The sequence below is a fragment of the Rhinolophus sinicus genome, chromosome 6 (assembly GCF_057876585.1).
Source record: "Rhinolophus sinicus isolate RSI-liver-muscle chromosome 6, RSI-T2T, whole genome shotgun sequence".
NCBI lineage: Eukaryota > Metazoa > Chordata > Mammalia > Chiroptera > Rhinolophidae > Rhinolophus > Rhinolophus sinicus.
In genome coordinates this window covers 28,340,430-28,353,144 of record NC_142506.1, presented here as the reverse complement: position 1 = coordinate 28,353,144, position 12,715 = coordinate 28,340,430, and the positions used below count along the sequence as shown (strand labels likewise).

Genomic DNA, 12,715 nt, shown 5'->3' with positions numbered 1-12,715 from the left:
TATATTATCTTACTTAATCCTCATGATAACTCTAAAATGTTGATATCGTTGTCTCCGGTTTACAGATGAGAATGGAGACTCACAGATAACTAAGGAAAGCATTCTCTCACACCACACTCACGTGCACTCTGGGAGCTTGTGGTAATTAAAATGGGGCCAAGGGAACCAGCCCCTGGGACTCCAACAGCAGTTGAAACTATGTTGCAGGGGAGTGAGGACCAACACACCTGACTGCTGCTGGCCCCACAGGACAGATGGTACATGCCGATAAGCCATCCAGGCTGCTTTGGTTTTCACAATTCAGTGAACAATGGCTGTGTTGAACTATTTCCAAAATAAGATCAGGGAGCAGATAACTTTAAGTGTTCAGACTGTTGCTGAAGTGTATCAGTGGTCTTCCTATCCTGAGACCTCACCAGCCACCAGACGTCCTGGGTCCCTGAAAGGCTAAAGGTTTTTTTTATGTAAGGTGTCAGTTTACAGGACAAGTTTACCTCTGATTGAATCTTCTCTCAGCAGCGCTATCTCATACCAGTACAGCTTTCAGCTGCCTAGAATCTGTCCAAGGAAACTAGTTTTCTTCCTATTCCCTCCAGGGCCTTTGGCATACCATTTCTTCCTAGCTGGTCTCAGAGTCTGGGCTAAAGCTTCCTGCATTTTCACTGTCTGACTCAGGCAGTATCCGCTCACCTCTTCCTGTTTTCCTTTCCTTCCTCAAGATGACCTATTAGAATTTCACAGTGTTTCCCTGTAGCTCACCAGGTCACCCAGCTGATGGTTCTTTGGCACTTTCTTCAAGCGTTCCATTCCTGAACCATACATCCTCACGCATGTGCCTACTGCACCATCCCCATTCAGGTTTACAAAACAAGTTTGGGTGTTAAAGGCAATCCTTGGTTGGCCTGGAAATTGTCCCCATCATTTCCCAGCAGCACTGTTTGAATTCATTCATCTAATGTTCTTTTACTGAGCACCATCGAGGTACCAAGCACTGTTCTAGTGCCAAGATTCCAGGAGTGGAAAAAGCATGTATGTCCTCTGCTCTCACGCAGCTGCCAATTTTAATAGGGGTGAGAGTGGGGAGTCAGCTAATATAAATAAATGATCAAAGCATTTATAGATTCTCAATGATGCAGTGAAGGAAATAAAAGGCCACTAGTAGGGGACAGCAACGACTCTAACATAGATGTGACCCTACAGTTCAAATTGCTTTCTGAAGGGTAGTGAGTGGCAACTAATGTTGCTAATGACTGTGAACAACATATGTCATGTTCTGAGCCTTTCTCCACTTCATGCCCCACCAAACAAACCATATCTTCCCTTTTCAGTTCCGTCTGGCCCTGTCTTGTGCCTGGTGTGAATAGGCGCTAACTGGCAACAAGAATGTGACAAAAATGATCTTTCACAAATTGGAACTGACTGTCTCAGCAGGGAGCTCTTTCGCTCTCTCTGTGGCTCCTTGGTTTCCTCTATTCACTTGGGACCTTTCTGACTCTACAGCATCTGATAAATCATTGACTCAGTCTCCTTACCCCAGCTCCCTCCTGAGCTCAACGAACAACACAAGAGGAAGCTCTGTAGTTGCTTGTTTTCTGCGAATTAATTATTCAAGAACTCTGGATAGCCTCCAAACATTCACTTTCCAACCTGAACATGCCAATTCTTCAGACTTAGGACTCTTGTTTTTCTCTCCCAGAGCTACCTCCTCAAGTATTCAGCTAAGGTAGAAATTGTTTGTGGATATAGTGCTGAGCACACAAAGCTCTGAGTATGTGGCTGGCTTCCCAATGCCCCTTCATGTCTTTAGAAGTTGCATCTTGTCAAGTTGCTTTATTATTCTTGGCAAAGTGACCAGACCATGCTAAAGGAACTAACCAATGTCTGCACTGATTCTCAGCTAAGGAGCTTGCTCCTTTTGCTCTCCCTCCCCTCACCCCCCAGTGTCTGATTCTTAGCAAGGCTTGGTCCAGTCCAGGAAAGATGGGTGAAGTCTCACAGAAATGGCTGTGTTCAGAAAAGAAGACCTGACCCATAAAGCAGGCTAGGGCCCGTCCAGAATCTCTCCTGGTTAGCAGTAATATGAGACATATGAGAAGAGTTTGGGAAGCAAATGAACTTCTCCTAGAAAAACAAAACCAAGACATTAAAAGAGAGAGAGTAAAAGAGACTACTGGGGAAAACCAAAGAGAGGGAGACCTCTCAGAAGGGTACTTGGATATACTCACTTGTCGCGTCCAGCACAACACGAGCTGTGGGAAGCGAGAAGGGCGGCTCAGGGCTAAGAACAGACAGTAGCCAAGAATAGAGTGCAAGCAGGGCCAAAGGACTCAAGCCTCAAGGGACTGAGCCCTGAATCGAGCCAACGTGTAGTTTTTATTGGTAAACTTCTAAAGAGGCAATGATTGTTATTCTCAAGATCTGTGTGTTACGTAGCCTGCTGGCTCTTTCCAAAAGTTCCCATTGTGTTCCAGTTTGTACTTTGCCTTCACACACACACACACACACACACACACACACACACACACACAACTCCAAGGAATCCATTGAAGGGGAGGGACCCATATAATTCTATCGGGTCTCAGTTTGCTGAGACTTCCCCTCAAAGGAGCTTTTCCGATATCTCTCCATCGGGCCTCAGTTTGCTGAGGCACTCCCTTGTGAAATCCTGGGAAGAGCGCAGGGGAACAAACGGTTTGGCAGCTGTAAGGCAACACTCACTAGTTTTAGTCTGGCAGTATGGGGATGTAGGGTGTGTATGTGTGTGTGTGTGTGTGTAGTGATTTCCACAAAGCATCTATATATTGCTCCTATCTTATATAGATAAAGAATTGCAAGACTCACTATTTATCTAAGGATCTGCAGAAAAAACAATTTGATTAGACGCCTCTTGGGGCAGAGACCTCCTTCTTTATATTCTTCCATTGACCCCTGAGCCTACTCCAAGGTTATGCACCTACCGTAGTATGTACTTATTAACTACATGCTGATTGAATGAGACCAGACTACTACTTCACTATGATTAGAAAGGTTTCCCAAGGCTTCATTCCCACTCATTCCCACTCCAGCACCACCATCATATGATTGATGACTGTTCTGTGGGAGCCCAGTTGCTTTTCTAAAGCAGGTTCTATTGCCTTCCCAGTGTTTGATCTATCTGAGGTTCAAGTTGCAAAGCAACACCTGCTTGCTTTTGGCACTTGATACCTGATAGATAAAAATTCCAGGCTGAGTTAGCTTAAGTTAGTACCTTGCATGGGGCTGCAGTCTGCGCAGGATTTGCTCCAGGCTTGGGGAGTTCTTGAGAGTTTTGCCTGAGGCATGGTCTGATGGGAGGCTCGCAACCTGGCCCTTGGCGGACTTGCTAAGATTAAATGTTTCCTGACTGACCTTGCATGAATGCCATAAAGTTTATGAAGCAGCAGCAAATAAATTCATGGAATTCAAGAACAGCTCGAGGTTTGTTACTGTCTGTTTCTAATGGGATTTGACTGAAAAGGAGAAAAATGTCTTGAGTTGCCCCTGACAAGTCTTAGTCTTTAATCTTTTCGGACGAAGTAGAGGAGGAAACTAACATTTTCAGAGTGTCTACTATGAGCCAGATACGCTATATATGGCATTATCTTTAACCCTCAGGACTCTAAGAGGTAAGCAGCATCACTCCCCACCTGGGAAACCAGGCTGGGAAAGGTTAGGTGTTCGGCCAACATGGCACAGGAGTAATGCTTTGGCTGTGTTGGAATACAAACCCAGGTCTGTCTGCCTCTAAACCCGATGATCTTCCTTCCCATTACCTGAAACAAAATGGTGGAGGATTTAGAGTGAGCTTTGGCAGTTGTGGGAGGCTGGTTGTGGGACCTGGGGCCACCATTTTTAGTTCAACTCATCACCTATGTTGATATTGGGCAAATGGTATGGCCAGAGTGACTTCAGCTGCCTCATTGGAAAAGGGAACACATTAACATTCCCAGCCATCTCTCAGGGATGATGAAAGGAACAGTCAATTAGGAGCATAACTGAAACCTTGTAGGAAAGTTCTATGGTGTTTAGGCAGGGCAAAAAAAAAAAAAAAAAAAAAATTCTGTTCCCAGGTATTTATTTCTCTCTCTTTCTCTCTGAAGATTCATCTTCACACATGTGTTCTTCATTAGATGGTTTGTTGGGTGTCTATTATGTGATAGGCACTAAGTTAGACTCTGGGCATACTGTGGTGAACACAACAGACTGGGTCCCTACCTTCTTGAAGTTTACAACCTGATGAGGGTGTAGCAAATAACAAGCAAATAAATATATAATCCAAACCACAGTTAAAGGCCAGGAAGGAAGTACAGAGTATCAGGAGAGAGAAGAAGATGGCCTTATGCTTGGATAAGCTTAGGAAATCCCAGCCACATCTCATAAGAAATCATTCTCTATGATTAGTCTGGGAGAACCATAAGGGTGGCCAGAGCATGGGAGGAAGTGTTGTTTTTCATTGTGCCCTTCTCTATATTCCTATATTTTCTTTTACCATAATTATGTATTGCTTTTATAATAAAAAAAATACTAGTTATACAGAAAAAGTGTTGTCCGGTAAATCATAATCTCAGTAAAAAGCCTTCTTTTCTTTGTTGTCTGCAAGGAACCCCATGCTAGGTATAGATATATTTGTGGAATCAAAGTAAAGCTGAGGACATTTCTATTTCCATTTTGGGGGAAAGTGAGAAAAGGCTGAGCAGATTTAGCAGCACTCTTGAGCCTAGGCCTCCCAGAAGCAGCCAGGCTGCCCCCACTTCCACACGGAACAAGCTGGGGTGTTGACTTGAAACCCCAAGAGAAACAGGTCCATCTGGGTTTGAGGTTGCCAGGAAACGATCACAGTCGATCTGGTTACCCTTGAGAAATGGCAGCCAATACATTACTTTTAATTAAATAGGCAGTATTAAGAGGACTAAAATCTATGATTCACAGAGTACTAAACCAGCAGAAATTAAAATGAGGCAAGGGAAGAATTGAAAAGCTGTAAAACTGGGTGAGAAAACAAGAGGTGGCCCATTAGCAAGAGTCAGTGGTGATGACACTCACAAAACAAGAATTTTCGGTGGAGGAAGGATTGAATTAGCAGACAGCCGAAAAAGCTGAAGGTGCCAAATAGGCCTCTCTCATCATTAAGTTGGGAACCATAGATTTTTTTTTTTTTTAAAGCCAGTAATTGTTATAAGGACACATTTTCCTTTCCTGTCACTAACTAAGGAGGGTGGGATGTTAAATAAAAAGGTTTGGCTAATTCAAAACCACATAAGAGGGGAGACTATGTATGTTATACAAAATGTCATAGACCTTGAGGAACAAATGGTATAATTAATTGTTCTTTGTATCTACATAGCTCTTTTTTCATAGGAAGGGATAGCAACCTACTTCTTGGAACTTCTTGAGAAAATAATCTGGCATTATAATTCTCTTTGCATCTCTTCTTTCTCCCTCTGGTTTGAGCTTAAAAGTTTCCAAATGGTAACTAGATTGCAGCTGAATATCCATGCTGCTCTAAAAGGCGTGGGTAGCTTTCCACGGATTCTTCAGGCTTGAAAGCTTCTCTTTAACAAAATATTTCCAAGAAAATGCAGTGTTGTTCTACTTGTTTAATTTTCTAAATGCAATACAGTGTAATTATTCGAAAAAGGATTTGTTTATGGCTTGGAACCTTCTGCACCCATCATTGGAACACAGAACTCCAGCTTGTCCTTTATCCAAATGCGTATATATCTTGTAGAGTTATTTATTCTTATTGGTATTATTTAGAAGTAGTAGTAGTAATAGTCGAATAAGAAAGTTTTCTATTTAAACTTGGTATGTTTGACGGCATCATTTTGCAAGTAGAATTAATGTTTGCAGGGGCCTGAGGAAGTTCTCAGAATGTGGGACTTTCAATTTTAAAACAGGTCAGTTTTGGGGCAAGCCAGGAGAAGTTGGTCACCCTATTAATGCTAAGTGACATGCTTAATTCTCTCAGAAAAACCTAAGAGGTGACATTATTTTCCCAATTTCAGGTAAGGGGACTGAAATTCAGAGGCTAAAGCAACAGGTCTTGTGACAGCTAACAGGTGACAAAGACTTGCACTAAATCTAGGTCTAGCTGGCCCCAAAGCTTGTCATCTGAACACCTCCATTGTGCAGGCTTGTGACATACAGATTTAGGAAATTGCCCCATTGTACTTGGGATTCAAACTATACATGTTCTGTGGCTGTTCTGGGAATGACTATTTTGTAGCCTTTGACTCTATAGGTTGGGAAATTAAGAATCAGCCAAGTACTGAATATTTGCTGAGGTTTTTAAGCTTAGAAAAACAGACTGAAATATAGAGCAGAACATTTTCTGTATATAATCTTTCATAACCTTTTGTGAAATCTTGCCAGTGACTCTAAGGAAAAGCAGTTAGGCAGTTCAGAAAATTTACATTTCCATTCTGGAAAGCTCTCTTGCTGCCCACCGGTTTGAGGAGAACACTCATCAATTCGGATCGTTTCAATAAGGCCTCTGTGTCTCCATTCCTTGCCCCAGTCCTCAACACTTTTATGCAGCAACACCTGACATGAAAATCAGATGGAATTAGCCTCATAATTGCCACACTTTTCTTTAGAAAACAAGATTGGTTGTGAGACTTTGAGTTCTCTGCTTTTAGGGAAAAATAAACCCATAGAAGTTACTGCTAGCCCTGGTGCCAGTTCAGGCTTGAAAGAGCAGAGGGTGAGACTGAATCCTTAGACAGCATGGACTACTGATTGTTAAAGCAAGGGTAGACTGACAAATGTGGTATGCTGATGAAGTAGGAATATTTCTCTGTGCGTCCCCAAATGATGTAAATGATGTGGGATCTGCCGACAGTTTCTGGGTGCGGGCCGGGATCCTGTCTCGTGAAGCCGAAGGACGGACACTCAGACCAGGGAGAGGCAACGAGTTGTAAAGGAAGAGTGTATTAGAGGCAGGAGAAGAGGTTGCAGCTCCCGAGTGGGCGGGGGTCCCGAATGGGGTGTCCAGTGACTGAGGCAAAAGCTCTTTTATACCTTCCCCTGCCTGCTTGGGGGAGGGGGCTGGAGCCTTGTAATTGAATTCATCTATCAGTTTTGTCCTGTTTGCTCATCCTGAAGGGATTAACGAACCAACCCATTTCCATCTATCAGATCTGCTCCTTTGTCCAGGCGACAGAGTCCCAGACACCTGTTTCCAGACTCAGCCTCAGGTGGAAAGGTGCTGGCTCGGGTAGTAGATGACCATTAGCTGTGACTAGTTGGCCATCAGCTGTTACCAGTTAGCCATTGGCCACTGATATAACTGCCGTGGCTGAGCTAGCAAGAGCGGATTGCAGCTAGCAAGTGAGGTTGGTTGGCAGAGAAGCGGACGGCAGGTTGCGGATTGTGTGGCTCCTGCTTCCTGTGTCTCCAACCCAGCCGTCAGCCAGTGAGAATATAGTGGTATGACTGCCCTATCTATGGCTCCGTGGGTGTTTCTTTTTGGCCTCACCATATCCTGCGTTCTTGTGTGGGGAGCGGGAGCTGAGACCCCGCATGACATCATGCATGACATCCGGCCAGAAGGGGTTTGAGATTATCTGTTAACCTCCAGGCGTATTCTCATGTCTCTGTCCTGGAGTGAAGGAGACAGTCCAGGACCTGGAGTTTCAGGATATATGGCTGCTTTTTTGTTTATTCCACCAGAGACCTTCCGGTCTACATAGCAATCATACTAACTAATCTGCCTCACTGATGCATTCATTCATCCATTCATTCAACCAAAGTTATACTGAGAGCCTACTATGTCTCAGACTGTGTCAGGCACTGGGAACACAGAGAGGAAAACAATGAAACCCTCTCTCATTAAATCAATGGATAAGGTTAACATTGCATATAGTTAAAATTACCCTTAAACATCCTTCAAATCGCCCATGAAGTATTATTTTAGGTCAGGTTCCCTAGAAGCAGAGTCTGAGATGAGGATTCTTGTGCAAGTAAGTGAGTGAAAGAGTAATCTCAGGTGAAACCCATAAGGAGCGGGGGAAGCGGTGTGAGGCAGAGGATGAGTTCAACAAACACAGGAACTTTGCTGAACAGCTGTCACGTAGCCTGGGCGCTGAAGCATGAATGATGTCATAGATTCTTAACCCCCTGAGGCAAAAGAGCCAGCCTTTTGTGTCCCCAACAATCAGGCATTGGCTTTGGGCTGCCTCCAGGACACTTCTGGACAAGGTGGCTCCAATCAGATGAGGGCAATTCTCAAAAGAAGGGTGCTGGTGTGAGCAGCTAGCAGCCAAAACTCACAGCAGTTGCGGGGTAGAAGCATCAGAAGAGTAAAGGGAATCTGAAAGGGGCATTGCCGGCAGCAGGATTTATGTGACATGTTCAAACCTGCATGTCATCTGTTGACACAAGCAACAGAGCAATTTAGTTTTCTCCGCTGGTGCAACAGTCCACCACTTCCTTGGATGTACTACAGATGAAGCAGCTGGCTTGTGTTCGGGGCTGTACTATAGAAGAATATGCATCTATCAACAGTAGACTCATACCCAGCATGGGGAGATGCTCACACCTTGGGAAACGCTCCTGCAGATGTGAGACTGTGTTTCCCAGGAAGACTCTGACATGTCATTATTAGACAGGATGTTCAGGGGGAAGTGCCCTGTCAGCACCTGTGGGGGAGGGCTGGAAGCAGGCTTGGGCAGAGGGAGAAGTTGAGCCACAATGCAGGTCTGACAGCAGCCCAGACAGACTGCACCCCATGGGAGCTCTGGAGCTAAGTGGCCTGTCAGAGCTGGCCTGCTTTGTGGCCAGGCCTTTGTACCTCCATTTACTCCTTTCATTGTACCACCTTGGGAAGGTCAAGGCCCTGGGTGAGGTGGCTCTCTGCAGCTGAGGCCGCTCTGAAGGGACAACTGGAGGGTCTTTGCGGACCACACTCTCTACAGCTGGGCAGCAGTTCCTTTCTGGAACGGGGATTGGACGGTACCTGTCTCTATCCATCCACAGTGGAGATGACCCACAAGGCGCATCCTGTGCTCCCTGCCAGCATATGGTCACTGAGTGGAATGGGCACAGAATTGCCCCCCACTATTTAAAATTGTTTCCTTTGGAGGGGGGATGCAGGGATTGGGCATATTTGATTGAAGAACCTATAGTTTAGTCAGTAGTTTAATATTTAATTCATATTTAATATGAATTCTGGACTTCTATCATTGGTGTATCTTTGCTTAGAAGGGAGTAATCTATCCTATCCTATTCTTTACTTAGTAAGTCTCTTTTTTTTTAAATTTTTATTTAGTGACAGGCACTGTGCTAAGTACCTTACATCATTACTTTATTTAATCCTTACAATTTTACAGATGAGAAAACTACGGGTTAGAGAGGTTCGGAAAAAATGTATCCATAGTAAATTGTATAGTCAGTATTTAAACCAAAGTCTGTCTGACCCCAAAGCTCACACCCTTAACCACGCTGCTAAAACCAACTATGAAACTTTCACATTACCTGTTAATGGACTTTAGCTCATTCATTCACAAATGTTTTACTGAGCATGCCTTATGCCAGGCTGTATGCTAAGCTGGTACTGTTAGTGATTCAACAGAGAAACCTATGAAAAGAATCATGTGTTCTTGTGGGTCATTCTTCCTGCCTCTGTGTGTGTGTGTGTGTGTGTGTGTGTGTGTGTGTGTGTGACAATCACAAGAAATTAATGCAAATGTGAGGGTTTTAGGATATTTTCTAGTAACTCAATTCACTGTGTTAAATTTTTTAACAGGCTAAAAGAGATGCTAAGCGAATGTCAGCAAAAGAAGTCACCATTAATGTTACAGACAACATCCGACAGGTGGACAGAAGTCGAAGACTCACAAAGAACTGCGTCAACTAGCAGAGTGTTTAACTAGAAGGGCAGATGGGCTCCTTTGGTGCCCGTCACATACTGGATACTACCAAGGAAACTTGAAGAAGCGGGTGCCCCTGGCTGAACGTGAGCGCTGCTGAGTGCCTTGAGAAACCATCTTACGGGCAGTCAACGGCTGCCTGGGCTGTTGGGACATTCTCAGCCTCCTATTTTTCAATAAATGTATTAGCAGCAGTACTAACATATGGTACTAAATGGCAAATGTGCAGTTCAGTTTGCCTCTTTGCAACTCCTGCAATTTGGTCTGATGTAAAAGTGGTGAGCTAAAGTCACAGGCCAGTTTATGAAACAGAGAAAATAGAAGGGATGAATTCCCAGGGTGAAAGAGGCACACTCTCTGCTCTCCTGGCCACAGTAGTGTGCACGGTTTCAGGCAAGCTTATTCTTTAGTTCTTTCTTTTTAATATCACCATTACAAAGCTACTATGTTCGCTTAAAAGTTGGCTTTCACCCAACTCTAAATCCAAACATGTAACAAATCAAGAAGCAGGGAAATTCCCTGTTATTTTTATTTCCTGAGCTCAGTATGAGGCAGGTTCAGATTGAATTTCATACATACTAACCCCACCCACACCCACAGCGTGTCTTAGGGAGGTCTCTATGATGCCATCACATCCGTTCCTCATCGGCCTCCAACGTCTCCCCACGTGTCCACGTCAGCCTCTGAACAGCCATATCACAGTCATGGTCAGTGCATCCTGTGTTTCATAGCTTTCCAGTTCTTTTTGCTTGTGTTCTTCAGTGTTTTCTCTCTCTAGTCAGGTCATTTGCAATTGTTAATCAAAGACTGGACATTGCTCACAAGATGGAGATAATCCAGAACACGTTGGCAGCCCACACAGCTTCCCTTACCCTCTGTGTACACAGTCCCAGGACTATGTCCTTTTGGTATCTGCAAAAGAATCGCTTGAAAAAGCCAGTACCTGGGGGACATGCATTCACATGGATACGGATTGACCCAACTGTGTTAGAAATCAGGTAGCTGATGCATAAAAATATAATAATAAATGTGAAGAATAAAACTTTCTGGCATTTCTTTGAACATGTTAAGGTGGAAGTATTTTCCCCCAAAGTAATGTATCATGATTTTTAAAGGACTGTTAACATGCCTGGGCCTGGGAAAGGTAGGACTAAAGCTGTACCAAGAGAAACCAATAAACTCCATGTTTAGCAGAATTGGGCGGCCTGATGGTGTGTGCTGTATAACATTGTCCAGAGAATGGACATCAGCTGGTTGCAATTCAGATACTTGGCATCCTTACCTGCCAACTCTGTCACTCCTCAAACACAGCTGGCAGTGTCCCTCCCTCCCTCCCTCCCTTCCTTTCCTTTTTGCTTCCTTCCTTTCTTCAGTATATTTATTCATTAAACATTAAATGCCAACCCTGTGTCAGGTGTGATGCAGATGCTGAGAGAGCTAAAGTCGGGCCAGTCCCAATTGTATATCCGGAATCTGACAGTGGACTTAACAACCAGGAGACTGGCTGAAACACTGAGGTGTCGTGTGTGTTGTGTGTCTCACTTTTGTACTCAGGACAGGTTTCTGTCTTAAACTCCAGACTTGGGTCTTCTCTTAATCATGGTTTGAGACTTCACCATACGCAGAACTACAGTGTTTCCAAACCTCTATTATTTTGTGATTCTTTGAGAAAGGGTTTCTCAGGAACTTCATGTTTTGAAATTAAATAAATAAAGTAAAATAAAAGCAAAACCGGTGACCCCTATGTCCCCACTTGCATTACCCAGCGGGAGCCCCCATCAGCCAAAGTGGGTGTTGCTCCTGCAAGTTCAAGGGCTTACTCTTCTAGGGCACATGCATTGCGTTTTTGTGTAGGGTGTTCTTTCACCAGTCACTGCTGTCAGCCACGGACTAAGCCTAGTTTCTCTTTACAACCTTGTTTTTCATCACTTGACTGCTGCATGTTGTTTGAAATGTATCAACTTGAGAGGATGTCTCTGTTTTACATAGAAACAGTTTCTCACTTCTAGGGGTGGAAGGAAATAAAGGGCATAAGTGATCTCTCCCTCTCCAGAACAATCTGGATTTTACCAAGACAGTGATCAGAAGTTAAATGATGCTACTGGAAATTCAACTGGCAATTTTTTCATGTGTATATGATATAGGAATTGATTCTTACTATCCTCTTAGCATAATGCTTTCTATTGCAAAGTTTGTGTCAATAAAGTCATCCATTTCAAACATGTGGACAGTTACAGAGAATCTTTACTGGAACCTTAACTTTGTGTATAGAACTGCTTCAATTTTTTTTTTTCTTTTAAACAAAAAGGCCTTTCACATAAGTGATTCCTGTAAGTCTTCCAAAAAGCCTTGCGAAGTAGGTTAAGAAAAACACTATTAGCCCCAATTTACATTTATAAAAGTATTTATGGTCCATTCAACCAGTAAGTGATAGAGCAAGGATTCAATTGAGGAAAGTTGGTCTGCAAACCCGGTGCTTTTTCCACCATATAACATGATACCTTTCCTGGCAAGAAAGTCTAGCATGGCTGGGACACTCAGCCACTTGAAGGGGAGTTGTCACTGAGCCTGAGACTAGGCTGAGCTCAAGTCTCAGAGGGTCGTGGCAGTTACTAGAGAGGGCTGGTGAGTTCTTGGGGAATTTGTGTCTGGTTCAGGCTCCCTTATCCCTCCAGAGAGGGTGACACTGACCTAGTGTGACAGGACACCTTTGGCAAAGGTCAGAAAGAAGAAAGACTTCACGTTCCAGAGGAAATTGAACTTGCACCCCTCAGAATTGCTGCCAAGACCTAAAGGTGAGGGAAGCCATGGCAACCAGGGACCTCCCT

General features: G+C 43.9%; 1 protein-coding gene across 1 annotated transcript in view; it reads left to right on the top strand.

Annotated features, from left to right (window-relative positions):
- The window catches only part of BAALC (BAALC binder of MAP3K1 and KLF4), an 80,888-nt gene extending 69,805 nt beyond the window's left edge, over positions 1-11,083 (top strand). The window contains exon 3 of the mRNA XM_019711793.3: positions 9,764-11,083. Coding sequence (XP_019567352.1) covers positions 9,764-9,874 — 111 coding nt within the window. The 3' untranslated portion in view covers positions 9,875-11,083. The remainder of the gene's footprint in view (positions 1-9,763) is intronic.
- The last annotated feature ends 1,632 nt before the right edge of the window (positions 11,084-12,715 follow it).